The sequence below is a fragment of the Mastomys coucha genome, unplaced genomic scaffold (assembly GCF_008632895.1).
Source record: "Mastomys coucha isolate ucsf_1 unplaced genomic scaffold, UCSF_Mcou_1 pScaffold14, whole genome shotgun sequence".
NCBI lineage: Eukaryota > Metazoa > Chordata > Mammalia > Rodentia > Muridae > Mastomys > Mastomys coucha.
Genome location: NW_022196896.1, coordinates 40,785,039 through 40,810,941, shown reverse-complemented (window position 1 = coordinate 40,810,941; position 25,903 = coordinate 40,785,039). Strand labels below are relative to the sequence as shown.

The window sequence follows — 25,903 nt, the reverse complement described above, 5'->3', positions numbered from 1 at the left end:
ACAACAATATGAACTAACTAGTACCCTCAGAGCTCCCAGGGTTTCAACCACCAACCAAGGACTACACATGGTGGGTCTGATTGTTCTGGCAGCATGTGTAGAGTAGAGGATTGCAAAATCAATCATTAATAGGAGGAGAGGACCTCGGCCCTGTGAAGGTTCTGTGTTTCAGTGTAGGGGAATACCAGGGCCAATAAGTGGGAGAGGGTGGGGTGGCAGGCATGGGGTGGGGGAGGCAACAGGGGTTTGTTCTTGTTGTTTTTGTTTGTTTGCTTGTTTGTTTTTTGGAGGGGAAACAGGGAAAGGAGAAATTTACATGTAAATAAAGAAGATATCTAAAAAAAAAAGAAAGCTAATCGTCAACAATAAAGAATTCTATTTCTGTCTGAAAAAAAAGAAAAGCAAATTTAGATTACACATGCAATTGTGCTGAATTTACATGCACTGTGTCATTCAAGTATCAATAAAAGGGAAAAGTTTACTAGTAAGTAAAATGCTTCAGACTTGATTTATTTGTATCCATGACTCTCTCTCTCTCTCTCTCTCTCTCTCTCTCTCTCTCCTTCCCCCCACCCCCGTCTACCTCTTACTTATAAGAAAGCTAACAAGGAAAGCTGTGTGTACTGGTTTGCTCTAAACCTTATTACAACTATCACATCATGTAACCTTCTGATTTCTACGACTCACCATCTGCCTGAAGAACACTTACAAGAGTTTAGGTTTCCTGTCTGCCAGTCACTTGAGGAATATCTGGAGTTAACAGGCATAATCAGGAGCCTGATGCGAGTCCTGATATTTCCCTCACTAGGCTCTCATGAAGCCAGTACAGTAGAGAGCCCATCTCAACACTGTAAGCAATGTTTGACCATTCACAAGATTTAAACTGGTCGTGTTTGTGTCCTAAATATTCTTTATATTTTTGTCTCAAGTGAGTTTTAAAATCAGAATAACCTGGCAAATGACCCCAAGCCTCTCTCCTTCCCCCTTGCTCCCTGCCATTACTCCCTCCTTTTCCTTTCACTTCTAAAGCAAGTTTCAAGCTGATTATAGATACAGTCTTATTGTGACCATGTTGGGAAACAAATGGGACATACACAGAAGCATATAGACAATGGTGGACATCTCTTACACTATTCACCTCACAAGACATTTACATTGCAGCATATTTTCTTCAATATTTATATGCTAATTTGTTCTCTAAACTTTACACAAAGTTAAATAAAAACGGATTCAGAATTTTTTTTTAAAATTTTCACTTTACATAAAATCCTGTTTTGTGACACTTTTGATTATAACGCAGGTTTCCATTTTAACAACCTTTGTCAATCTTACCCTGTGTGGAGCTTCCTGAAAATGTTTGAAAACGGCAAAGCAAAAGCATTAGCACCCCCATGTGGTGCAATGAACTTATAGCACAAAGTAGTATCAGTTGGCCTCTGTTTTCTCTTTCATGTCACTTTTAATAGTGCAAGACTCCTTTTAAGTCAATTCATAACATGCATTTTAAAAGATATTTTGGTTATTTGCATGTGTGAATGGATACTAAAATGACTCAAAATGTACAAAGTATACACAAATTCATAGAGAAATTTAATACTCTGCCATATTCTCACAGAACTCTACTTTGCTCACTACAGTACTAGCAGATGTTTAAATTAACCTAATTAGTAATAATTATTCCTAGCTTTATTATTATGGATTTTAAAATTGGGTTGTGTCTGTGCAATTCAAGTTGGTCTTGTACTCATTATGCAGCCTAGGTTGGACTTCCACTCACAAGTAGCCCAGGCTGTCCTAGAAGTTATAACCTGCTGCAGCACTTTCGAACTCTATAGTGACAGACACGAACCTCAACCACCAGCTTCAAGTTGACTCTTGAAATTAGATTTTCAATTTTACTTTTGTGCACTATACAAATTAGCTATAATTTTAGCAAATTGAAAACAGTGACTTAAAAAGTTTGTGTGGGACCTCAGAATCTGTGCCTGAGGCTATTGATATTGCTAGAGCTGAGTCAGAGACAGAGGGTAAGCACCATTTAGTACAGAAAGTATTTTTATTTTTTTTTAGAAATTTTCTTTATTTACATTTCAAATGATATCTCCTTTCCTAGTCTCCCAACGGGAAAAAAAACCCTATTCCCTCTCCCCATCCACTGCTCACCAACCCACCCTCTCCCCATTCCTGGCCCTGGCATTCCCCTACACTGGGGCAGAGAACCTTCACAGGACTAAGGGCCTCATCTTCTGCTACATATGCAGCTAGGGCCATGAGTCCCACCATAGTTGGTGATTTAGTCCCTGGGAGCTCTGAGGGTACTAGTTAAGTTTACATTGTTGTTCATCTTAAGGGGCTGCAAACCCTTCAGCTCCTTGGGTCCTTTCTCTAGCTCCTTCATTGGGGACCCTGTGTTCAGTCCAATGGATGGCTGTGAGCCTCTATTTCTCTATTACTCAGACACTGGCAGAGCCTCTCAGGAAACAGCTATATCAGGCTCCTCTCAGCCAGCACTTACTGGCATCCACAAAAGTGTCTGAGTTTGGTGACTGAATATGGGAAGGACACCCAAGTGTGGCAGTCTTGTCCTTCCTTCAGTCTCTGCTCCATACTTTGTCTCTGCAACTCCTTCAGAGTACTTTGTTCCCCCTTCTAAGAAGGATCCACACTTTGAGTTTCTTGTGGTTTGTGGATTGTAACTTAGATGTTCTGAGCTTCTGGGCTAATATCCACTTATCAGTGAATGCATACCATGTGTGTTCTTTTGTAACTGGGTAACCTCACTCAGGGTGATATTCTCCAGATCCATCAATTTCCCCAAGAATTTCATAAATTCATGTTTTTTATTATTTTCTTATGAATAGACTTTCTACTCTATTTTCATTTTTTCAAAAGAGATTTTCACATGGTATATCCAGAAAATACATCATTGGCCTTAGTGTATGAATGTGAAAGAAAAATCAACAGCATTAGACAAACCATCTTCAGCAGTATCGAAAACATGTTTCAGCTAGGTCATATTACAGTGCTAGCATACTTTTTCTTTCTTTTTTTTCTTTTTTAAGATATTTTCTTTATTTACATGTAAATTTCTCCTATCCCAGTTCCCCTCCAAACAACAAACAAACAAACAAACAAACAAACAAAAACAACAAGAACAAACCCCGGTTGTCTCCCCCCTCCCCATGCCACCCACCCTCTCCCACTTTCTGGCCCTCGCATTCCCTTACACTGGGGCACAGAACCTTCACAGGGCTGAGGTCCTCTCCTCCTATTGATGATCGAATTTGCAATCCTCTACTATACACATGCTGCCAGAACAATTAGACCCACCATGTGCAGTCCTTGGTTGGTGGTTGAGACCCTGGGAGCTCTGAGGCTACTACTTAGTTCATATTGTTATTCATCCTAAGGGGCTGCATACCCTTCAGCTCCATAGGTCCTTTCTCTAACTCCTTCATTGGGGACCGACCATGTACTCAGTTCAATGGATGGCTGTGAGCCTCTACATCTGTATTAGTCAGGTACTGTCAGAACCTCTCAGGAGATAGCTATATTTAAGCTGGCTTGTCCTTCCTTCAGTCTCTGCTCCATAGTTAATCTCTGCAACTCCTTCCATGGGTACTTGGTTCCCCCTTTTAAGAAGGAATGAAATGTCCACCTTTTAGTCTTCCTTCTTGAGTTTCTTGTGGTTTGTGGGTTGTTCTTCCTGTATTCCAAACTTCTGGGCTAATAACCACTTATCAGAGAGTGTGTACTATGTGTGTTCTTTTGTGATTAGGTTACCTCACTCAGGATGATATTCTCCAGATCCATTCATTTGCCTAAGAATTTCATAAAGTCATTGTTTTTAATAGCTTAGTAGTACTTCCATTGTGTAGATGTACCACAATTTCTGTATCCACTCCTCTGTTGAGGGACATCTGAGTTCTTTCCAGCTTCTGGAAATTATAAATAAGGCTGCTATGAACATAGTGGAGCATGTGTCCTTATTACATGTTGGATCATCTTCTAGGTATATGCCCAGGAGTGGTGTAGCTGGGTCCTCTGGCAGTACTATGTCCAATTTCCTGAGGAAATGTCAAAGTGATTTCCAGAGTGGTTGTACAAACTTGCAGTCCCACCAGCAATGAAAGAGCGTTCTTCTTTCTCCACAACCTTGCCAGCATATGCTGTCACCTGAGTTTTTTATCCTAGCCATTCTGACTGGTGTGAGGTGGAATCTCAGGGTTGTTTTGATTTGCATTTCCCTGATGAATAAGGATGTTGAACCTTTCTTTAGGAGCTTCTCTGCCATTCGGTATTCGTCAGTTGTGAATTCTTTGTTTAGCTCTGTACCCCATTTTTAATAGGGTTATCTGGTTCTCTGGCATCTAACTTCTTGAGTTCTTTGTATATATTGGATATTAACCCTCTATCAGATATAAGATTGGTAAACAACTTTTCCCAATCTATTGGTAGCTGTTTTGTTTTATTGACAGTGTCCTTTTCCTTACAGAAGCTTTGCAATTTTACGAGGTCCTATTTGTCAATTCTTGATCTTAGAGAATAAGCCATTGGTGTTCTGTTCAGGAAAATTGTCTCTGTGCCCATGTGCTCGAGGCTCTTTGCCACCTTCTTTTCTATTAGTTTCAGTGTATCTGACTTTATGTGGCAGTCCTTGATCCACTTGGACTTGAGCTTTGTACAAGGAGATAGGAATGGATCGATTTGCATTCTTCTGCATTCTAACTACCACTTAAACCAGCACCATTTGTTGAAAATGCTGTCTTTTTTTTCCCCCACTGGATAGTTTTAGCTCCTTTGTCAAAGATCAAGTGACCATAGGTGTGGGGGTCTGGGTCTTCAGTTCTATTCCATTGATCCACCTGCCTGTCACTGTACCTATCCCATGCAGTTTTTCTCACAATTGTTCTGTAGTCCAGCTTAAGGTCAGGGATGGTGATTCCACCAGAAGTTCTGTTATTGTTGAGAATAGTTTTCACTATCCTAGGTATTTTGTTATTTCAGATGAATTTGCAAATTGCTCTTTGTAACTCTGTGAAGAACTGAGTTGGAATTTTGATAGTGATTGCACTGAATCTGCAGATTGCTTTCAGCAAGATGGCCATTTTTACTATATTAATCCTGCCAATCCATGAGCATGGAAGATTTTTCATCTTCTTAGATCTTCTTCAATTTCTTTCTTCAGAGACTTGAAGTTCTTGTCATACAGATCTTTCACTTCCTTAGTTAGAGTCACACCATGGTATTTTATATTATTTTTGACTATTGTGAAGGGTGTTGTTTCCCTAATTTCTTTCTCTGCCTGTTTATCCTTTGTGTGTAAGAAGGCCTCTGATTTGCTTGAGTTAATTTTATATCCAGCTACCTTGCTGAAGTTGTTTATCAGGTTTAGGAGTTCTCTGGTGGAAATTTCGGGGTCATTTAAATATACTATCATATCATCAGCAAATAGTGATAATTTGACTTCTTCCTTTCCAATTTGTATCCCTTTGATCTCCTTTTGTTTTCTAATTGCTCTGGCTAGGACTTTAAGTGCAATATTGAATAGGTAGGGAGAGAGTGGGCAGCCTTGTCTAGTCCCTGATTTTAGTGGGATTGCTTCAAGTTTCTCTCCACTTATTTTGATGTTGGCTACTGGTTTGCTGCATATTGCTTTTACAATGCTTATGTATAGTCCTTGAATTCCTGATCAGAAAGTATTTAAATTTTTATATAATGCAGGGGAGGCATTTATAAATATTTTATATGAGTATTTAACCAGTTAAAAATGTATTATTTTGGAAATCAATTACACTTTTCTGACATAAGATTGTGTTATTCAGAATAGCCTGAAACACAAGGTTTTCTCATCTTTGCCTCCTGTAAAATGGGATTGCAGGCAGCCTATGCTACCATTCATGGCAAATAAGTGTATTTTTAAAAAGTGAAATGCCCTAAGAAATGAATTGATTTACCTGCATATTCAGATGTAATAAGTTCACAAAAATGTCCAACTTGAATATGCTTTCTTAATTTCCAAGTCCTAATACAAAAACTATTCAGATATATATGTATATTTAAATGTTTCTCACCTGATACATATTTTTACAGTAATTTTTACTTGAATGATGGATCAGTTCGAAGAATGCATTTTGACCACAGGGCTCTTGTCAGCACCTTGTTATCAAAGGAGCTGTGCATTTAATACAATAGCAGGTATGCAGTCATCTCTTTAATCATTAGTTCATGTACCCATCTGCACATTTGAGCAGCACCTCCAGCCATTGTTGAGTTACTCAGAATTTTATGAAAATAATGGTGATTAATAAAAACTAAGTAACAAGACCTCCTTCCTCTGCTAGTGAAGGAGCTCTGCATGGGATGTGTCACATCAAATTGGTTGCTGAACATTTTATGTATTGTATGTATAGACACACGTGCCACTATGCCTGTGTGCAGGGAAGATGAAAACCAACAGAATTTGGTTCTCTTCTTAGACCTTTTGGGGCCTAGGCATCAAACTCAGGCCATCAGGGTTGGTGGTGGGTATCTTTATCTACTGAACAATACAACCAGCCATTAAATACACATTTTAAAGAGCCTTAGTTTCAACAATTTCCACCTCTAAATTTGTACCATATTTAGCAAAAACAAACCCTTGAATGTTAAATATAAATAATAGAACATATTTATTATGATTACAATTAAACTAATTGTATTAAAATAAATTATTTTAAAATAATAATTATAAATAATTGTATAAAATAAACTATAATAAAAGATATATAATATATAATGTGAGTTATATATTATATATTATATATAATTATATATTTATATTATATGTATGTTGGATTTTAGCCCTTATTACACAGTTTAAGTATCCTTAAATCCTTGACAAAAAGTTATTTTTTTAAAAATATGTCCACATGGTTATAATAGTATTGTAATAATAATTATTTCTTGAAGAGAGAGTAGACAATGTAAAAACTATGTATTTGATTGTATGTCAGTATAAAAATATTACTTAACAGGCACTAGTAAATGACATAATATCTTGAATAACAACATACAAATAAAATTAATTAGAAAATTTAAGAGATGATAAATATATAAATAACACAATTTTATTTATTAAAATGTAGAAAAAATACCTATTAGCATTGGGTCTGTCTGTTCCACCACGCCAAAAGGAAGCATTCATTGTCCTTCAAGAATTTCAAATGCAAAAACCAAAGCGGAATTTAATACCTGACTTCAGAACTATCAATGTATAAAACAGAACAACAAAGGGACAGAACTACATTTCTTCAAAGCATGTAGACCCCTAAATATCAGGGCAAGTGGAAAGTCATGTTCACATTGGTCACAGGGGACTAGACTGGAAGAGCACCAATGGTCTGGTCCCTAGCAGGGCACCAATGGTCCGGTCCCTAGCAGGGCACCAATGGTCCGGTCCCTAGCAGGGCACCAATGGTCCGGTCCCTAGCAGGGCACCAATGGTCCGGTCCCTAGCAGGGCAAGAGCTTCAGCCTCAGCACAGACTTCTGCTGCCTTCCCAAAGCAGGACTTCAAATCAATCACATGCTGCTACTTTGACATAAGTATCTGTTTCCCACTTTAATGGTCTCATAAGTGAGAAGTGAGACTCAGCCTTTCATGTCCAATGTGTAGAAATATAGGTGGCAATGTGAATAGGACTGGAACTACAAGCAGGCAGAAACAACCCAAGTGCTTGAGGAAAGGACAGCTTGAGTGATTATAGTGAGAATTTGCAGTATAGACCAAGGAACATCTGCCTGACACGAACAGTGGATGGAGACCAACTGCTACACATCACTTGTAGCTGTAGATGATTATTTAAGGCTGACTTAGGTGGATATGCCACTTTGTTGGCATTTTAATATATCACCAAGAACAAGAATATATCATATTAGCTGTCTATAAGGAGTATTCATACGTGAAAGATTTTAAATTCATGACACTGTTGCTGCCTCTCTTCTAGTGATATTTCCAACTCGCAATGCTGTGTTTTTCTTCATCTGTAGACATTACAGGTATAAGCTAATATACACAGGCTGTGTTGAGTTTATATTTTATATAAACTTATCATTTTATTAAAAATGGCATCTGGCTGCCAAGCTAATAAATATTAAAATGTGTATACAGAAGAAAGTAAGGAATTTGCCCTCTATTTGCTTGATTGAAACTCTAGCAAGCACAGAAAAATCTTCCAATGTTGGCTCATTTGGAATGTATTCTACTACTTTTGAATAAATTACCACTGTTGCTAGGTTTTGACAAGTAAAATGATGAAATCTGGGGGTAGGGTATAGCTCAGAGGTAAAATATTTGCCTAGTATTCATGAGGCCTGGGTTTGATCCTTAGTACTAGGGAAAGGAATTAAAACATGTACTGGAAATGGAGTAGAATTGCAAATCAGATCTCCCACTAGGTAGAATGGTAGCTCTCACGCATGTGTTTTGAATTTATGTGAAATGAGAGACAAATGCATGCATTCAGTTCTTACTTGTAGATAAAACAGTACTGTGTGTGCTGCTGCTGCGACCTATACTGCTAGGATTCTGCCTCACTGATGACACTCTTCACACGGGATCTCCCTCTTTGCAATACATATATAATATATATCCCAAATAAGTTTTGTTTTGATGCACAGTTTCAAAGGTTTCGGGCCATACTTGGTTAGCTTTATTAGTTTTGTTGAGCTTGAGAAAAACAGTATCTCACATCAGGGAGCACATGGTAGAGAAAAGCTTGGAGCAGCTAGGGGAATAAAAGAGAGGGCAGGCCAGGTTACCAACATCTCCATGCAAGGTGTGTCCTCATGACTTTCAACTCCTTTGACTAGGCTTAGTTCCAAAATGTTCCACTACCAACTGATAGCACCATCAGCTGGGGACAAAGCCTTGATGCATAAGCATTTGAAGGACAGTAAAGTTTCAACCGACAATAATCTACAAGAAACATAATCTGCTCTCAAAAGCTTAAAGCATAATAAATTGCAACAGGGAGGGTCTTTACTGCATACTATAGTGAGAAATAAGTGGAGGAACTGTCTTAATTTGAAAGTCTTATTGTATTTTTATTCTATTTTGTAATCCAAATAAAATAAAGTAGTGTCATGATATGCCAGGCAGGTGAGTAATTTCTGATGGAAGACTGATAGAGAATGCTAAATGATGGGGACAAGAAGGGGCTAAAGGAACTGTTCTATTAGCTTACCATGGTACCGCTTTGCACTACTCTTCCTATTACCTTGGATAAGATCAATATCTTCTTGACTTGACTGTGCAAATGTGGGAATAGCTGATTATATGGGAAAATTGAATTAACATTTTAAAAATATTACAAACCATGGTTAACAACTCACAATGCACATTAAGGAGAAGATCAGCTTCCTAAATGCCAATGGCATTCACTAAGGTGTACTCAGTGGTCAAATAAGCCTGAGGAATTACTGGAGAATAACATTTAAGTTGATTTAGTAACTGTAGACCTTCTCAGAACTTTTAATCACCTCATGTTATTGACAAGCTGATAGACAGTAATATGATATTAAGAGTTTAAAATCCTTGTTTGATTATAGGCTTCTGTTCCCCTTAAGGAACATCACAGAGGATTGCTTCCTGTGATGAAATTTCCGTGTTATAACAGAAATATGCAAATAGCTGAACGTAAGTTTACTTAGAATCATTGTAAAATTATATGTTTAGAGTATATTTTGAAAGATCACTGAAATGAGTAGTGAATGAGAAGGAATCTCTACAGTAGAGATTCTATATGAGCCAAGAATATTTAGAAACTGAACATGGAGATAAGAGTAAAATAGTACTAAATAATGTGCGTGATAGGTATTCTACAGCCCTGTTGTCCTCAGAGCCATGATTCATAGAATCACTGTATATGGAGAAACATGTTCAGTGATGTAATAGAACTACATACCATTAGTCCTATTTGTCTGAAACCAAAATAGAGATACACTGTATTGGTCAGATCATCACCTTTTAACCAGGACACTATATTACAGAATTCTGTAGCAGTGAGCACATGCATCAAGCAGCTACAAAGTATAATCTATACATGTCCATAATTTTCATATACCTGAAGCTACTTTGGAACAATGATGCCAGTCTTAGGTACAGATGGGAGCCTGGCTCTTAGCTGAAAAGTAGATGTGTTCGGTTCTATGTATTACTCACTATTCTTTGGATCAAGAATTAGCCAATGCACACTATGCCTATGGGAATAGTGACACACAAGACAGAAGTGTGGCTTCTGTCTGGTCTCATCTACAATGAGTACATTTCATTTCTATCCAGTTTTCCTTTTCTAAGACAAAGGTCACATATGGTCTACACTCAGGATTTGGAAGGGGCAGTATGTCCTGAATATTGTAGGAAGAGATGAATATATATAATGTATATAATGCACAGGTTAAGTGTACGGACAGAGAAGGGAATAGCTTAATTTAGTATAAAAGTACATAAAACCAGAGTAAGTCATGAAGAAAGGCTTGGTTAATACAAGTCCTATTAATTAGGGCATTGTAGAGCAGTTGCAAAATATTAGAATTCTTGGGAGAACGAAAGAAGGCCTGGGTTGGGGGGGAGCATGATTATTGCTTTAAAGTATTTGAGGGGCTTTTTTAGGAAAAAGAGGTATGAATTATTAAGGGTTGCCTCAGAAGACCTAAACAATAAAAAATGCTCCATAAAAAAATAAACAGGCACTGTCATTATCCACATTGTTCTGAAACACATAAAACCTGTCAAGTTCTAAGCAGCAGTCATCACATTGCAATTCTGCAGAGCTGCATGCATTCTGAACCCAGACAGCAGGCATATAACCCTCCCAGACAGCAGGCATATAACCCTCCCAGACAGTCAGCAGGCATATAACCCTCCCAGACAGACAGCAGGCATATAACCCTCCCAGACAGACAGCAGGCATATAACCCTCCCAGACAGACAGCAGGCATATAACCCTCCCAGACAGACAGCAGGCATATAACCCTCCCAGACAGACAGCAGGCATATAACCCTCCCAGACAGACAGCAGACATATAACCCTCCCAGACAGACAGCAGGCATTCAACCCACAGACAGCAGGCATATAACTCACAGACAGCAGGCATACAACCCTCCCATGCAGCAGGCATATAACCCTCCCAGACAGCAGGCATATAACCCTCCCAGATAGACAGTAGGCATACAACCCTCCCAGACAGCAGGCATATAACCCAACTAGAGAGCAGGCATATAACCCTCCCAGACAGACAGCAGGCATATAACCCTCCCAGACAGCAGGCATATAACCCTCCCAGACAGCAGGCATATAACCCTCCCAGACAGCAGGCATATAACCCAACTAGAGAGCAGGCATACAATCCACAGACAGCAAGCATACAACCCAACCAACAAACAGGTATACAACCCAACCAAACATCAGGCATACAACAGAAACAGGCAACAGGCATACAATCCAACCAGAGAGCAAAGATACAAATAAACATATTGTTCACAGTGCATTCAAGTATAGTAAAAAAAATTGGGCCAAGTAAGTGTAAAATACTTTTAAAAGTACTCCTCAGGATGGCTTTGGGAGATGAACTATTTCTGTGAAATGATAAATTATCATGAGGTGATCAAAATATAGATCAATGAACTGGAGTTTGTTCCTGGATCATGGATGTCAAAATTATATGATTTTTCTGTCCTTTCTGGAAATTACAGTCTAAATTGTTTTAAAAGAAATATATACTCTCTCTCTGTCTCTCTCTCTCCCTTTCTCTCTCCCTCCCTCCCTCCCTCATTCCTTCCTTCCCTCCCTCATCCCTTCCTTCCCTCCTTCCCTCCCCCCCCTCTTTGTGTGGGTGTTTTTCTAAGAATAGTGATTGCAATAATATTGTAACACAAAACCTACAAATGTAGCTAACATTTGTATTTATATGGTGAAACTGTGAGCTGTAATTATAACCTATAGAGATGGTACTAATTTAATGACATCAACTAGAAATAGTTATGGACACCAATTAATATAAAAATATTTAATAGTTTGCTTAATTAAAGCAATATATACATTATGATTGTTAGTATCCAAAACTCCATTTATTTATTTTTATAGCAGATAAAAACCTTATATGTATATACTTAAGTATATGTATATACTTAAATCTGTGTGAGCAACAAAAGTGAACAGCTTGGTATTATTAGCATTACCGTATTGAAAAGGCCATTTGGCAATTCCCCTATGCTTCTTCCTGATATGTAAGTGTTAGTTAGTAACAATGATATATGAGCCTTACAGAGACAGCATTTTTTCTCTTTGTCATTGTGTATATAGGTATGTGTGTGTATGTAAGCTCGTGTGTGGAGAGCAATATGCCATCCATGTGTGCACACAGATAAGCTAGAGGCACACATTGAGTGCCTTCTCCCATTGCTCTCACTTTATTTTTCCATAGGGTTTCTCACCATTTCAGCAAGTATGGCTGGCAGAAAGCCTCAGGGATCCTCCCGTCCCTGGTTTCCCAGGGCTGAAGTTACAGACATATGCTCCTGTGCCCAGCTTGGGCTGAAGTTACAGACATATGTTCCTGCGCCCAGCTTGGGCTGAAGTTACAGACATATGTTCCTGTGCCCAGCTTGTGGGTGCTAAGAATCCAAACTCAAGCTTTCATGTCTGTTTAGCAAGCATTTTATTCACTGAGAACCCTCCTAAAGCAACCTTTTCTCTTTTAAAATATTCAGTCTCAGCAAAGAGCATCCACCTGCACTGAGCTCATCCACTCCCAGCATGGTAAGTACAGCAGCGCAAGGCCAGCTGTTAGAGCATCTTACAGCCTCATGCGATCACTTGTCCCCATGGTTAAGCATGTTCTATTTAGAGTCAAAAGCATGGCTAGGAACACACATTTGATGATGAACTTTTTAGAGCTGAACAACAGGAAGAATGAACAAGAAAGGAAATAGAAAAGTTAATGGAAACCATGAAGATTAGCCTCAAACTTATGTTTTCATAAGCTTGATGCATCTTCACAACTATATCTGTTGACCATAACCAATGATTTTGCATTTATCTCATGACATTTGTCTTCTGTTAATATTTCTGCTTGCTTCTAAGGAGAAAATTGTCTTTGATAAAAAGAAATTCAGGTTTTCAGATGATTATATTCAGAGCTTAGTAACCGGGAGAGAAGCAACTAAGGTGTGTGTGTGTGTGTGTGTGTGTGTGTGTGTGTGTGTGTGTGTGTGTGTGTGTGTGTAGGGGATGGTCATCAGTTGAGGAGATGGTCAGGGGAGATGGACAAAAAACCATTGTTGTTAGTGGCAGCATTGATAATCTCCGCTCTTCTTCATGGAGCTTCCTTTAGTTATCCAGCTTGGTTGTAAGAGAGGAGGGAACATGTCTGTTCTGCAGAAGCAGCTTCCAGATACCACAATTAGCAGTTCCATATTCCGAGTATTTTAGGAGCTCAAGCAGATAATGTATTTAACCTTTAACAATAATAACTGCCACCATCTTCATGAATCCTTAGCAGCTACAGAATTAATACTGCATCCATCCAGCTGAGTGCAGGCTTTTCCCTGGATTCTGTTCCTGCAGAGATCAAAGTTATAATGATACATGGGACCCTTGAAGGGGTTCTGGGAAAAGTAAATGAAGTAGTGGGCATGGTGTTCCTGCCAGGAGATCAGGAAGCACAGGTTCCAAAAGCCTAGAGTTCTTGCCTGATGTCAGCTGTGGTCTAGGAAAGATGGCTTATCTAGGGCATGCCTGAATTACCAGAAATGAGATGGGGCTCCAGAGGGTCTTTGTGTGCTCTTATTTGTCTTTGTCCTTTCCCCATCTCATATGTCTTTCTTCCTCTGTGTCTTATGTGTAAGCATTAGTCCAATAGGAATGGAAGGAGCAGCCTTTTGGACTGCAGAGCGAGTCCACCTGTGGGTGAGGAGCAGCCTCTCCGACTCCTTTGTATCCATCTGTGTAGGATCACAGGTTGTGATTAATTCTGTATTCTGCCTATCCTACTTAAAGGGCTTTTGTTCCTTTCAGAACATAAGTGCTGGGGGGGGGCAGTTGTCCTTAATAAGGCCAAGTAGACTATGACTGAAGGCCTTAATGTAATTTTACAATTCAATAAACTTATTGGCTATGTGTCTGAAAAGATAAGTTGTCAACATAGAATATGGTGTGAGATCTTACCTCTCAATCAATGAACCCCTAAGCCCTCAAATTCTACTCTGTTCATTAACCTCTTAGTATCTCCTAGCAATTTTAATATTTACTGTTTTGGTGATTTTTACTACTAACTAAACCTCAATAGACAAATACTTCACAAAAATAAATTTTGAAATACTATATGCAAAGTTTAAAATAGAAAAGGAAAAGCAAACTACCTGTAAATGAATTTGACAATGAAAATCCACAGGTCAACTGGAGTTTCAGACCATTGTCAACTACCACGTGGGGATTGGGATCTGAACCTTGGTCCTCTGGAAGAGCAACAGTGTTCTTAATCATTGAGCCATCTCTCCAGTCCTTACATCATCATCTTTTAAAAAGTAAATTTAGTATTAATATATTATTGTTTTCTATTTTAGAAATGTTTTAGAATTTCTTATATAAAAGTGGAACAGAAATAACAAGAGACTGAATTTCCATAAAATTTCTCACATACCTTCAATATAAATTCCTATGTACCAGTCATAAACTTGATAGTCAATACTGTGTGATACAAATAATTACTTCAGGTTTAAAATAGACTAATAATTTTACTTGAAAGAAAAAAATTAAAACGCAACTTTCTCATTATCACACAACTGAATTGAACACAATTTAAAACCCACATTCTAAGGCAGTGCCAAGGAACCCTGTACTCTAGAATCTGAGACAGGAGGATCATCACAAATTCAAGGTCAGCCTGCTCTGCATAATGAGTTCCAGACCAACCTGGAATATAGATTTAAATTATCTCTTAACAAAAGACCTCTCATATTCCCAAATTCTCATCATTAACTCCGAAGCTCTCTGAAATATTTACAAGAGTTTCAGCAATAACTAAAGTAGACAAATATTTCACAGACAGTAGTACTTGATGCAATTGTATGTAGAATTAAAAACACAATCTTGCAAATTGATGTGCATAAAAAGTAGAAAATGTCTTGTAAATACTTGTAGAAAAAAATTTAAGTACAAACTAAGAGTAGTTTTTTTTTTAATGTACTATAATGCTTAAGAATAGAAAGTAGTAATTCTCCTATACAGCCAGCATTAACCTTACCTATTCATGTGGAATTTGGACTTCCTTCTAAGCTGTTCTCTGATCCCCTTTACACCCATCCCTACTTCTCTTTCCCTTCTCTCCTCTTCTCTCCTCTTCCTTTAGTTTCTATCTTGGACACAAAGTTGGAGACCTGGTTTGCAGCATATGTTCAGAAGCGGTTTGGATAATGAAGAGAATGCTTCCGTGTTGCTTTGCCCTGACCTCTAAGCCATGGGAGAGGAGCCTTGGCACTGCTGGGTTTGATTTGCTTCTGAAAATGTAATTGGATCCAATTCTGAAAGCACTGGGACTGTATGCTAGAGATAAGTTAAATGGATGTCCATAATGTGGCCACACAGCTGGCAAGGACACAGTAGGAAAAGGGATACTATGGAGGTAAAGAAAGGAATTATAACACAACCAGGAGGAGTGGGAAACAGAAAGATGATGGGACAATTTTCTCTAGGTATTTCTACCTGCTCTGTCAACCTAAGGAAATGAAGGGATGACTTCCAGTGCTTTCCTGTGAGTGACCTGCTGTCTGGAGAGGTTCAGGCTCCAAGAGGAAGGCCACCAAGGCAGCCAGAAGCTCTTGCCTCCCTGTTCCTGTGCATTGATTTGGTAGTAATGTTCCACAAATCAGCAGTGTGAGCCAGGATCAGACTTCTGTTATTTATTCTTACAGGAATATAAGGATCAGGATCAGAATCAGAGACATTCAGAGAAGAAAGATGACCATCCAACTCATCATTGTTTATGTCTACACACCTCAGAATTCAAGAAACAAACATACAGATCAGGAATACTTGCCAATGGAAAACAACTCCTATTCAAAATAGCTTGCATCTTTGCCCCAACCAACCATGTCAATCAGATTGCTGGAAACTTTATATAGTGAAAACCATGCAAATAGAAAATCTCTCTGGTGGGCAAAATGCAATCTATTCTTAACCAATATAGTCAATTCAATCCTTAAAAAAGGCTTATTCATTTAATTGTGTGTGTGTGTGTGTGTGTGTGTGTGTGTACTTTTATGTGTAATATTTGCATGTAGGTACGAGATGGACAGATTGTGTTTGATTCTCTGGAGCTGGAGTTACAGGTGATTGTGTGTCACCTGATGTGGGTGCTGGCAGCTAAAAACAGGTTTTCTAGAAGGTCAGTAAGCACCTTTAACTGAGCCAGTATTCTAGCTCCTGGTTATTTTAATTCTTAGGAACCAACCTCATCTAACTTTTCCAAAATCAACTAGCAAATTGTCACTTTACTTTAAAACAACTCTTTTTATTTAAAATTTAGTTTTTTTATTACATCAACACTTCTCTGATAACAAGATCCTCCTCTGCAGCCGAAGAATATTTGGAATAACGGGGGCTATCCTCTTACTTCAGAGAGAGAAGAAACCCAAATCATGTATCTGAGGAGGTGACTTGTCTGATGTCATGGGAACCCATGTTGAGAGCTTAGCTGACCATAGTCCATTGCCTGACATTCTTTTCTCCCCTCACCTCTAGACACATTCCAATCTATAACCATTTCCATTATTAGAGCTAGCCTACAAAACACAGGACATGTGGTATGCATTTATTTATCTTACAAACCTGCTACATTTCCCAGGTCTAATTCTGAGTCAGTACTTTTACAACCACTTTAGGAGTAGGCCCTAATTTCAGTTGCACTGTCTTTGAATGGAAAACTGAAAAATTGTGTGATTAAATTTTCATTCCTTTCAATGGCTAGAGTTTCAGTAATCAAGAACATTTTCATTTCATATTTGTTCCTTTGAAAAGAACATAACTTTTTTGAGAAAAAATATTATTAGCAAATGCCTATTTTAAGGTTTATGAAAATTGGAGGTTTTGTTAACTTTGAAAGATAAAAAAATATAAATGAAGAATATTTCATGTGATTTTTCTTTATGTGAACAAAGAATATGTACAAAAATTTGCCTCATGGAGAACTGTCCACAGCAAGCTATCCTAGCTAAGGAAACACACATTTAGCAGTTATAGACATTTTTATTTTTATTTTTTTGGTTTTTAGAGACAGGGATCCTGTGTAGTCCTGGCTGTCCTGGAACTCATTCTGTAGACCAGGCTGGCCTTGAACTCAGAAATCTGCCTGCCTCTGCCCACAAGTGCTGGGATTAAAGGCGTGCACCACCACCACCCGGCAAGTTATAGACATTTTTATTTTAGAATTTAAATAAAGTTGGGTATTTCTTTTCAGATGCCATCTTGTCTTTCAGCTCCTTTCAGATTTTTGGAAGCTGTACATGTACATCCTTTATTCTCCCTGTTTAACTTTTCTCTAATAATCCTGTTGGCTCCTTCCTCTGTGCCTTCTAAAGCTCTGTCCACTTATTTTGTTCTGTCTCTCATCAGTCACATTATTATCTAAGCTTATAGCAATGTCCTCACTCATTTGAGAAAGGCTTTTTAAAACTAGAACATGTTTTACTTAAGTCCAAGTGAAACAGAATATAACACAGACACATACATTGGACATGCCTTCTTTCCTTGTCCAATTTTAACTCTCTCAAGCAAATAATCCAAGATATGAAACACAAGTCTTCTAAAATCTCCTAGCTGGATTTCATTTGAGTTCTCTTTATACCTCCGAGATCTATAGTTCACCTATTTAAAGAAACAAGAAAACACATTGAAAAGTAAAAGACTCATGCTTTTATGCTAAACTTCCATAAATTTTGGATATGGTCCCTCATAGCAACTTACAATGGTTCTAATTAACAGCATATAAACATATTCACATATATATATACATATTTATATATACATTACATATATGTATATTATATATAGACTACATATATATATACATATATATGTATATATATATATATACATACTCATATCTTCTGTCCAATTAAAGCTGGACATATTTAGAGATATTACAGCCTTTAAATTATCTATGGCCACAGTATATTGCATCATATGTCTTTGTATATACTTCCTTATTTGAAGTATAAAGTGGATCATAATTATATTTCTTGTTTCATAAGAATTGTCTGGCTACTTATCAGTGTACATGGCTTTTCTAATACTTTGTGAGCTAATGGAAGAGTAAAACGTGTGGTGAGGCTGCATTAGGAGTAAATCAATGGTGTTGAAATGAGAAAATGTTCCTATAGACTGTGTGTGGTGCCCTACAAACAACACATTTACACATCTTTGAAAGTTATTAATTTACTAATACTGCAAAAGGAACTCAAGATGTAAAATGATGTCCAGGACCTTTCCCTTTTAACTGTTATACTAACTAATGATAGTGTTAATTACTTACTTTCCCTTGCTTCGAAAAAATACCATGACCAAAATCAACTTAAGGAAGAAAGAGTTTATTCCGGTTTCTGTTACAAAGGGATACATTCAACTGTGGTGGGGAAGGTATTGAATGGTAACAGGAGCAGTGAAAAGACAGATCACACTTCATTTCCCACAGGAACACACAGAAAAGTAGTGATCCTTAAAGCCTAATCCCAATGACCTATGTCCTCCAGAAACACCCTCAGGTATACCCTATGGTGTCCTCAGGGCTCCATAATCTCCCAAGCAGCTCAGCCAACTGGGGATCACATGTTTCAATAAATGAACCTAATGGAGACAGTTCTCATTCAAACCACCTTAGTAACATGTCACATTTGGATGCAGGGTTAGTAATTATCTGTATCTATGAAGGTTGGGATATAGATGGAAATCTTAATTCTATTGTTTATGATTCATGTTTTAACACTCTCCAGACTTTGGCCTGCCAGCCCCATTACTGACACATGCTAAGTAATTGGGTGTAAAGACACACAAGTCCAAATCTTATCCCTTAAGCAATTCCAATTTTCTAAAAGAACCACACACAGAGGCAGGTTACACAGACACTGTGGCCTACACCAAACATGTTCACTTTCTTATGTAATAACATCATGTGATAAAGTTTTCCACAAGAAACTGGGCACGCAATATTTATTACTGGTTGCTTGGTGCATACAATATCATATCCTTTCCTCTCAGTGCCCTTCAAAACCTTCTGGTAGGCTTCAAAGTAAATATGCATATTAAATCACTCCCACTTTCATTTCAACTTCCAGACAACCAGAAGCTCAGAATTTAGTAAATGGTGCTGACCTTTACCTGTACCATGGGATAAGAAGGAAATTACTTTTAATTGTTGGATAAAAACAAATGCCTTTGTTTAAAAAAGAAGTAGAGTCATGAGGAGCTCTGCAAGACAAGGAGAGAATGGAAGGTGAATATTTGAGTAAAATGTTCAAAACACGAAATTGTAAAACTTGATGTCTTTTAAAAACAAAGCTTAGTGAATTGAATGGCCAGAAATAAAACTTCGTATTTCTTCCACCTAATGCCTTTTGCAAAGTTTTTCATGTATTTCCTTGTCTAGTTTTTCCATTTTCTTATCATAACATTATCTACACTACAAGTAATATTTCACAAGCAAAAAAAAAGTACATTGTAGTTCCCTGGCTGTTATTTCCATGACTACAAAAGAAAATTTAATTCATTTAATGGAAATAGCAAAGCCTTCCACATATGAGCTCTTTGAGTCTTTTGAGGGCTCGTCAGTTCTGGGATTTTGCATCCTACAAGGTGAACACCCTTATAAGGCCATGATCTCTTTTGTCTTTATAGAAATCTAGATTTTTGTTGTGTACCCCTCTGTTTCATTGGCACTTCCATTAATTCTTCTACCAACAGTTTCTACAGTCACAAGCAGCAATCCTGATGCCTAAGGTGGTCTACTGCAGTTTGCCATGTGTCAGATCACTTTGTCTTTTAATTACTCGTAGAGCACCTTCCTTTATGAAAGCTTTGATGTGTCTGGATGTGTGCTTGTTTTATGTCTATATCATACTGAGATTTAATTTTTGAAGTTGAGCATCTGTAGGTTCCTGAGAATAACTATGAAAACAGATGTAGGTATTTTTCACATAGATAGATTTTCTGTATTGACAAAGATCCTACATTCTTCTTATGACAGCTAAAAGAGAACAATTCTTTACTATGTGACCCCATTTATCAAGTTCCTGCATGCATCCGTCCTTTTTTTACATATATATTCTCTGGATAGTTTTAATCATTAGGACCAAATTTCCTACCTCCTTATCAATCCTGCCACAACTTATAGCCCATTTATGTTATAATTTAGAGGACATATCAAAATACCATTAAAGTCTCTTAATGTGAAATTCTCATTACAAAACCAAAAATTAATCTTTCACTGCATTTGTTTTCTATGTCAATGATGGCACCCTCCCCAAAGCTGGGCACAGCGATCATCTTAAGTTTCCTACTCTTCTCATCTTGCTAGTATAACCTCATTCATTTGGATTCCTGCATTCTCAATTTGGACTCTAGATCTAAAGATCTAAAGATGACCCCTGCTTTCAGCACTGTGCAACCAATGGATACATTTCAAAAGATGCAAATCTGATAATTTGCTTCAAATTGGTGTCTACTCTCATTGCTGCACCTTCTGTACTCAGTGTCCTCATAAGACAATCAATTCCATCATTCAGTATCCGGGAAGCCGCACCTCTTCTGTGAAGATGTTCATCCTCTCCTCTGGGTGCCTTATCAGTCTTGATATTACTATATCACATGAGTGTGTATTTGCTTAGTTTTTGTTTCTCTTTCTGCTCTATTTTAGCAATAGCCTGTTTTCAATCTTGTTAGATTCCTAAGCACATGTGCAGAAGTTCCTTATTTTGCTGTGTAATTGTCTATGTGCTACAAAATGTAGCATAACTAAAGACCTCATCAGGTAACTGGAAACAAGATCAAATGCTCCAGGGGCACTGTTACCTAATTATATTCTGTAATTATACTCTGTGAGGAAATGCCTTTTCCTCCATTCCCCAGTCTTCACCCATTCTCTTCCTTCCACCTGTCTTTCTATTGTCATCTTACCACTCAACTTTCCAACAATTATGAGCATTTTCTGCTAATTAAATTGTCCATGCTGCTATATTCTATGATGATTCAAAAGCAGGGGGGCTATTAGGTTGGCAACTCCCTTTTCCATGTGTTTGGTAGAAATTTTAAATTATTTTATGATAGACATACTTTAGCTTTTGCAAAAGTGAATGCAACACATACTTTCTCAGATTTAAAGGAAAATATTAAATTGGTTATATTGCAAGCTAGTTGTCAAAGTCATAGTTGAAGCCCCAAATAAAGTGAAGAATAAGCAATCACTTAATTCCACACCAGTAGATGAGAAGACAAACATGACATCTGAAGAGACAGACAGCCTCATTCTGGTCCATGTTAATTCACAACAAGAGTGTGCAGGATTCATGAAGCATTTTTATCTGTTTTCTGCAACTGTTAATTTTTTTTACAGTGTTAGTATTCAGAAGTCATGAACAACAGCACAGTGATGAAGGCATCCAGAGTCACAGAGGACAACATTCTGACTGACCCATGAGCTTGGTAAGCATCAGTTCTTACTTCATGTAGAAATTTCCCATTTTCTCTAGTTATGTGATCAGTTTTATTCAAGTGGCCAAAATATAAAGGCTGAGAATATTTAAAAATATTACATTACCATCTGTTCTCCATTCTTTGTCTTGCATCTCTGGCTGCCAAATGCTATACCCGACAATTCTTGTCTACCTAAGCCACAGTCACCTGGTTAGAAGGATCCAGCATTCAAATCCCTTAGTAGAAAACTGCATTGGGGGAAAGGGATCTGTTAATGTGGATCATGTAGGGGAAAAGGGATCTGCTATGGTGGATTACATGAGGGAAAGGGATCTGTTATTATGGACCACAAAGGGGAAAATGGTTCTACTACTGTAGACTGAACGGTGAGTTGAAACCGTAAGGAGGAGAAAGTGTCAGTGCTCCCGGAACACGAAGACCTCACAACTGGTCATTGGGAAGTTGATTGTCCAGGTCACACATTTGTTCAGAGCTTGTTGGGTGTCAGGCAGTGTGTAAGGAAATTAAGCATATTCTAATGACCATGGAAAGCAAGGTGGGGGGATACCTGCAGGATCTGGGTGCACATACAGTAAGGAAGCATCGAAAACAAACAAACACCAAAACAAAACAAAACAAAAAAAACCAACTCTTCCTGCGCAAACAAACAAGCAAAAAACCAAGAAACTGAAGTGTACCAGCTTTGTGCTGCTAAAACACATATTTTGTAGAATAAGAAGTTTTATTACAGGACTAATACACAGTAATTTGAACAGAGGACCATTAGGATGTATCTGCAAGTCTTTTGTTTTAAATGTATAGCATTTTGGTCCAATTTTTCCCTACTAATTTTAGAATTGGCTTTTTGAAGGGATCAGCTAATTAGACAACTTAATTTACAAGAAAATGATTAAAACACAGAGAAGGTTAATAGATTCTTCTTCAGTTTAAAATTATATGTCTAAAATCTAATTATTGGCTAAGAAAATAAAGCTCTGTAAGTAGGTAACAAGGTAATTAGAAAACACAAAAAGTAGCAAACTTTATTTTACCATCAGGGGAAGAAACTGCACAAATAAAATTTAGCCAGTATGTAGATCCAAGGGTTCTCCTCTCACCAAGAACTTATTGATGCAGTGAAATTCAATAAAATAAACACTTTCCCATTTATATTTACAGGGTTTAGATAACTTATAAGCACAGTAAAAATATGTTTAACAACTTGGGTTTAAGAAAATTTATTATAAGAATTCTTATTTGATGAAAAAAATCAAGCCTGGCATCTGAACAAACTAATGGAAGTAAACTTGTGCAGAAGAGACTGTGTGCTGACAGAGGGAGGGGGCTGGCACAGGTGGAGCTGGCATGAGCTGGGACAGGGAAATGCAATTGACTTTCGCAGGTCATTTGGGGATGTCACACATTCTACCTACAAATTACATTAGAATCCACAGAACTCATGATTTTCTATGATTAATTTAAATATAAGATTAATGAACATGGAGAACAGAAGCAGCTGACTGACTACCTGTAGAACCTTGTGGTCATGGTCTGCTTGTGTGGTCCTCATTTTCAGTGAGCCTCAGAGATGCTGGAAGCTCTTTCACACTCCACCATGTGCTCCTGTGCAGGATCTCGGGATCGCCAAAACACACTGTTGTGTCTTCCTTTGATTCATATGCTACATGCAATCTACACAACAAGATCATAGACTTCCTTTCAAGTTCACAAAGTTTACACTGTTTGTAAGTCTCAAGATGATAACCGGGGAGTTATAAAATCATTTCTTTTTAAATGATCAGTAGCTCTAGTATCTTTTACTCTTTATAAGTTGCTTATGTATAAAATCAAATACTAAGAACCCATGTACAGTAGAAAATGAAGATCATCAGATGTGGTGGCTCACATCTTTAATCTCAGCCCCCAGAAGGCAGAGGCAATACATATCTTTGAGTTTGAGGCCATGCTAGTCTACATAAAATGCTCCTGGACTACCAACACTACACTGAGAGACCTCATCTCCAGAAAGCAACAAGAAGAAAACAGTGAAAGATCAGGCAGTTTAGTACTGAAGGGAGGGAGTGTTCTGACAGACTTGGGTGGTTGATGCACAGCACAACTGCAGCTGGTGGTGGGTGTGAGAGGGAAACTCAGCTGACCTTTAGAAGTTATTTGGAGATGGATCCAATATTAATATAAAACATGCTTAAAGATGAAATCAAATGCTCAAATAGACAGACAATGGATATCCATAAGACAGAAAGGAATATGGAAAACAACAGATAAATTTGAGTACAAATACAGCATGTGACTAGACGTTAAAGTAAAAAGTTGGAATTAAAAGCATCAATGGACAATATAACTACATATCACGGTTATAGGGAGAACAACAGAATGGAATGTTTTTTTTTTTTAATAATAAACCATAATCAAATTCTCAAAGGTTTAGTTTTTTAAAAAATTAAAATAAACTGTCATCATCCTGCATGAGTAAGTGATAGTAAGACAGGAACCATCACCCACTGAGACACCGGAGTCAGTTGAAGCTAGCAAGCCATGGCAATTTGAAACATAAGTGTCTATGTTCTGTGAGTCAGCAAATGCACATCTGGGTTCTGGGGGGCTGGAGAAATGGCTCAGCAGTCAACAGCATTTGGTGCTTTCATAGAGGACCCAGGTTCATTTCTAACACACACATAGGACAGTTCACAACCTTTTCTAACTCCAGTTCAAGGGAATTCAGATACTTTCCTACTCTCCACAAGCATGGCATGAATATGGTGCACCTGCAAAGCACCCAAACACATAAAAATAAGAAATGTTTAAATAAAAAAAAAGTATGTACATGAATATCACTTGCAACTTATAACTTAGGACTTTGTTTTTAAAAGTCTACAATCATTTTTCATGATGCAGGATATTTAACATCCCTGGCACCTGCAGAGTAGAAATGACTAGTAATCTTAGATCTTTGAGCAAGTGAAGATACCTTTCTTATGTACAGACATCCTGAGCTGGATGGCACTTCTCTTGGTGGAGAAATTTACACACTTATCAAACTATAAAGATGGAAGAAGAGACATGTACTTTATAATGCTCATTCTAGATAATGGGGAGTACCAGCCCTTCTGAATGTACTAGATGTGCAATTATGTGCACAACACATACAAATCATTGTGGAAGAGACTGCTGGGATGCTATGTACAATATATTACTGTTTGCATAGATTTTTTAAATGTGAATGATTATAGGTATATCCTTTACCACAATGGAATAAAAGAGCAAACAATTTGGTGGTGTCAATATCCCCAGAAGGGACTGAGGAGAGCTTTGGGGGCCCCTTCTAGGAATTTGGTGGGAATTTGACATTGGGCTAGGACATGGAAGTAGGCTCAAGATGAATACAGCTGAGGAATGTGTTCTTTGGATTTTGATAGGTCTTGTTAAGACTCTGAATACAGTAATCATGGAACCCTCCATGTAGGCCTTAGGACTGACCATATTCTTTGCATGTACTTGGCCTGGTAGAAAAGCTGACTGGAAACAATAAACCCACTTCAGCCTCAGCACTGGCTGGAGACATGTTATAGTGTAGTCTAATTGTCTGTTTTCTTTTCAATCCTCACTCCCTCCCTGGAGGCCCAGTTGGCTGATTGAGCTGGCTTCGTCAAGGGACTGGTTCAGGAGCCTGGAAATAGGGTAATGAGAGACCTGACTGCAGGTTTTTTAAAAATTACTTACAGAAAGCAAAATGTTGACATTTGTAAATCTACCAAAGAGTACATTAGACCTAGTTGACCATTTTTCTACAGTCTTCTCTATATGTGAACTATTTAATGATTACATTTTGCTTAGAAGTGTTCGACAATATTTTTAAGATGTACAGTCATTAATTACAGGAACAAGAACCACAGTAAGTGAAGAGTCTTATCACAAACAGATTCTTTGAACTAATATCTCCTAATTGCTGATGAGAAATAGCTACCTTCCTGGAAAAATAGGACTAATTGTAGTGTTTTCTGAGGATAAGTGAGAGTTAGTACAAAGTCCAGGGTAGGGAAACTCATGAAAATGAATCCAGAAGGTAGAAATGGAAACTGGTATAAAAAGTCAAGCAGCCGAACAATTCATTTTCATCTCTCCAGCTTTGCCGTGGATGACACCTCCTCTGACTTAAGC

The 25,903-nt window shown here is 37.8% G+C and overlaps 1 protein-coding gene across 10 annotated transcripts in view; it reads right to left on the bottom strand.

Moving 5' to 3' along the window:
• Positions 1-25,903, bottom strand: part of CUNH8orf34 (chromosome unknown C8orf34 homolog) — a 488,320-nt gene that overhangs the window by 237,825 nt on the left and 224,592 nt on the right. Inside the window, exons 9-10 of one of the 10 annotated variants that reach the window (XM_031366862.1) lie at positions 14,404-14,499; positions 13,145-13,603 (exon numbers count right to left, since the gene is read on the bottom strand). The exons of the other annotated variants lie outside the window; for them this stretch is intronic. Coding sequence (XP_031222722.1) covers positions 13,545-13,603; positions 14,404-14,499 — 155 coding nt within the window. The 3' untranslated portion in view covers positions 13,145-13,544. Of the gene's footprint in view, positions 1-13,144; positions 13,604-14,403; positions 14,500-25,903 lie in introns of those variants that run through there. 10 annotated transcript variants of the gene reach the window in all.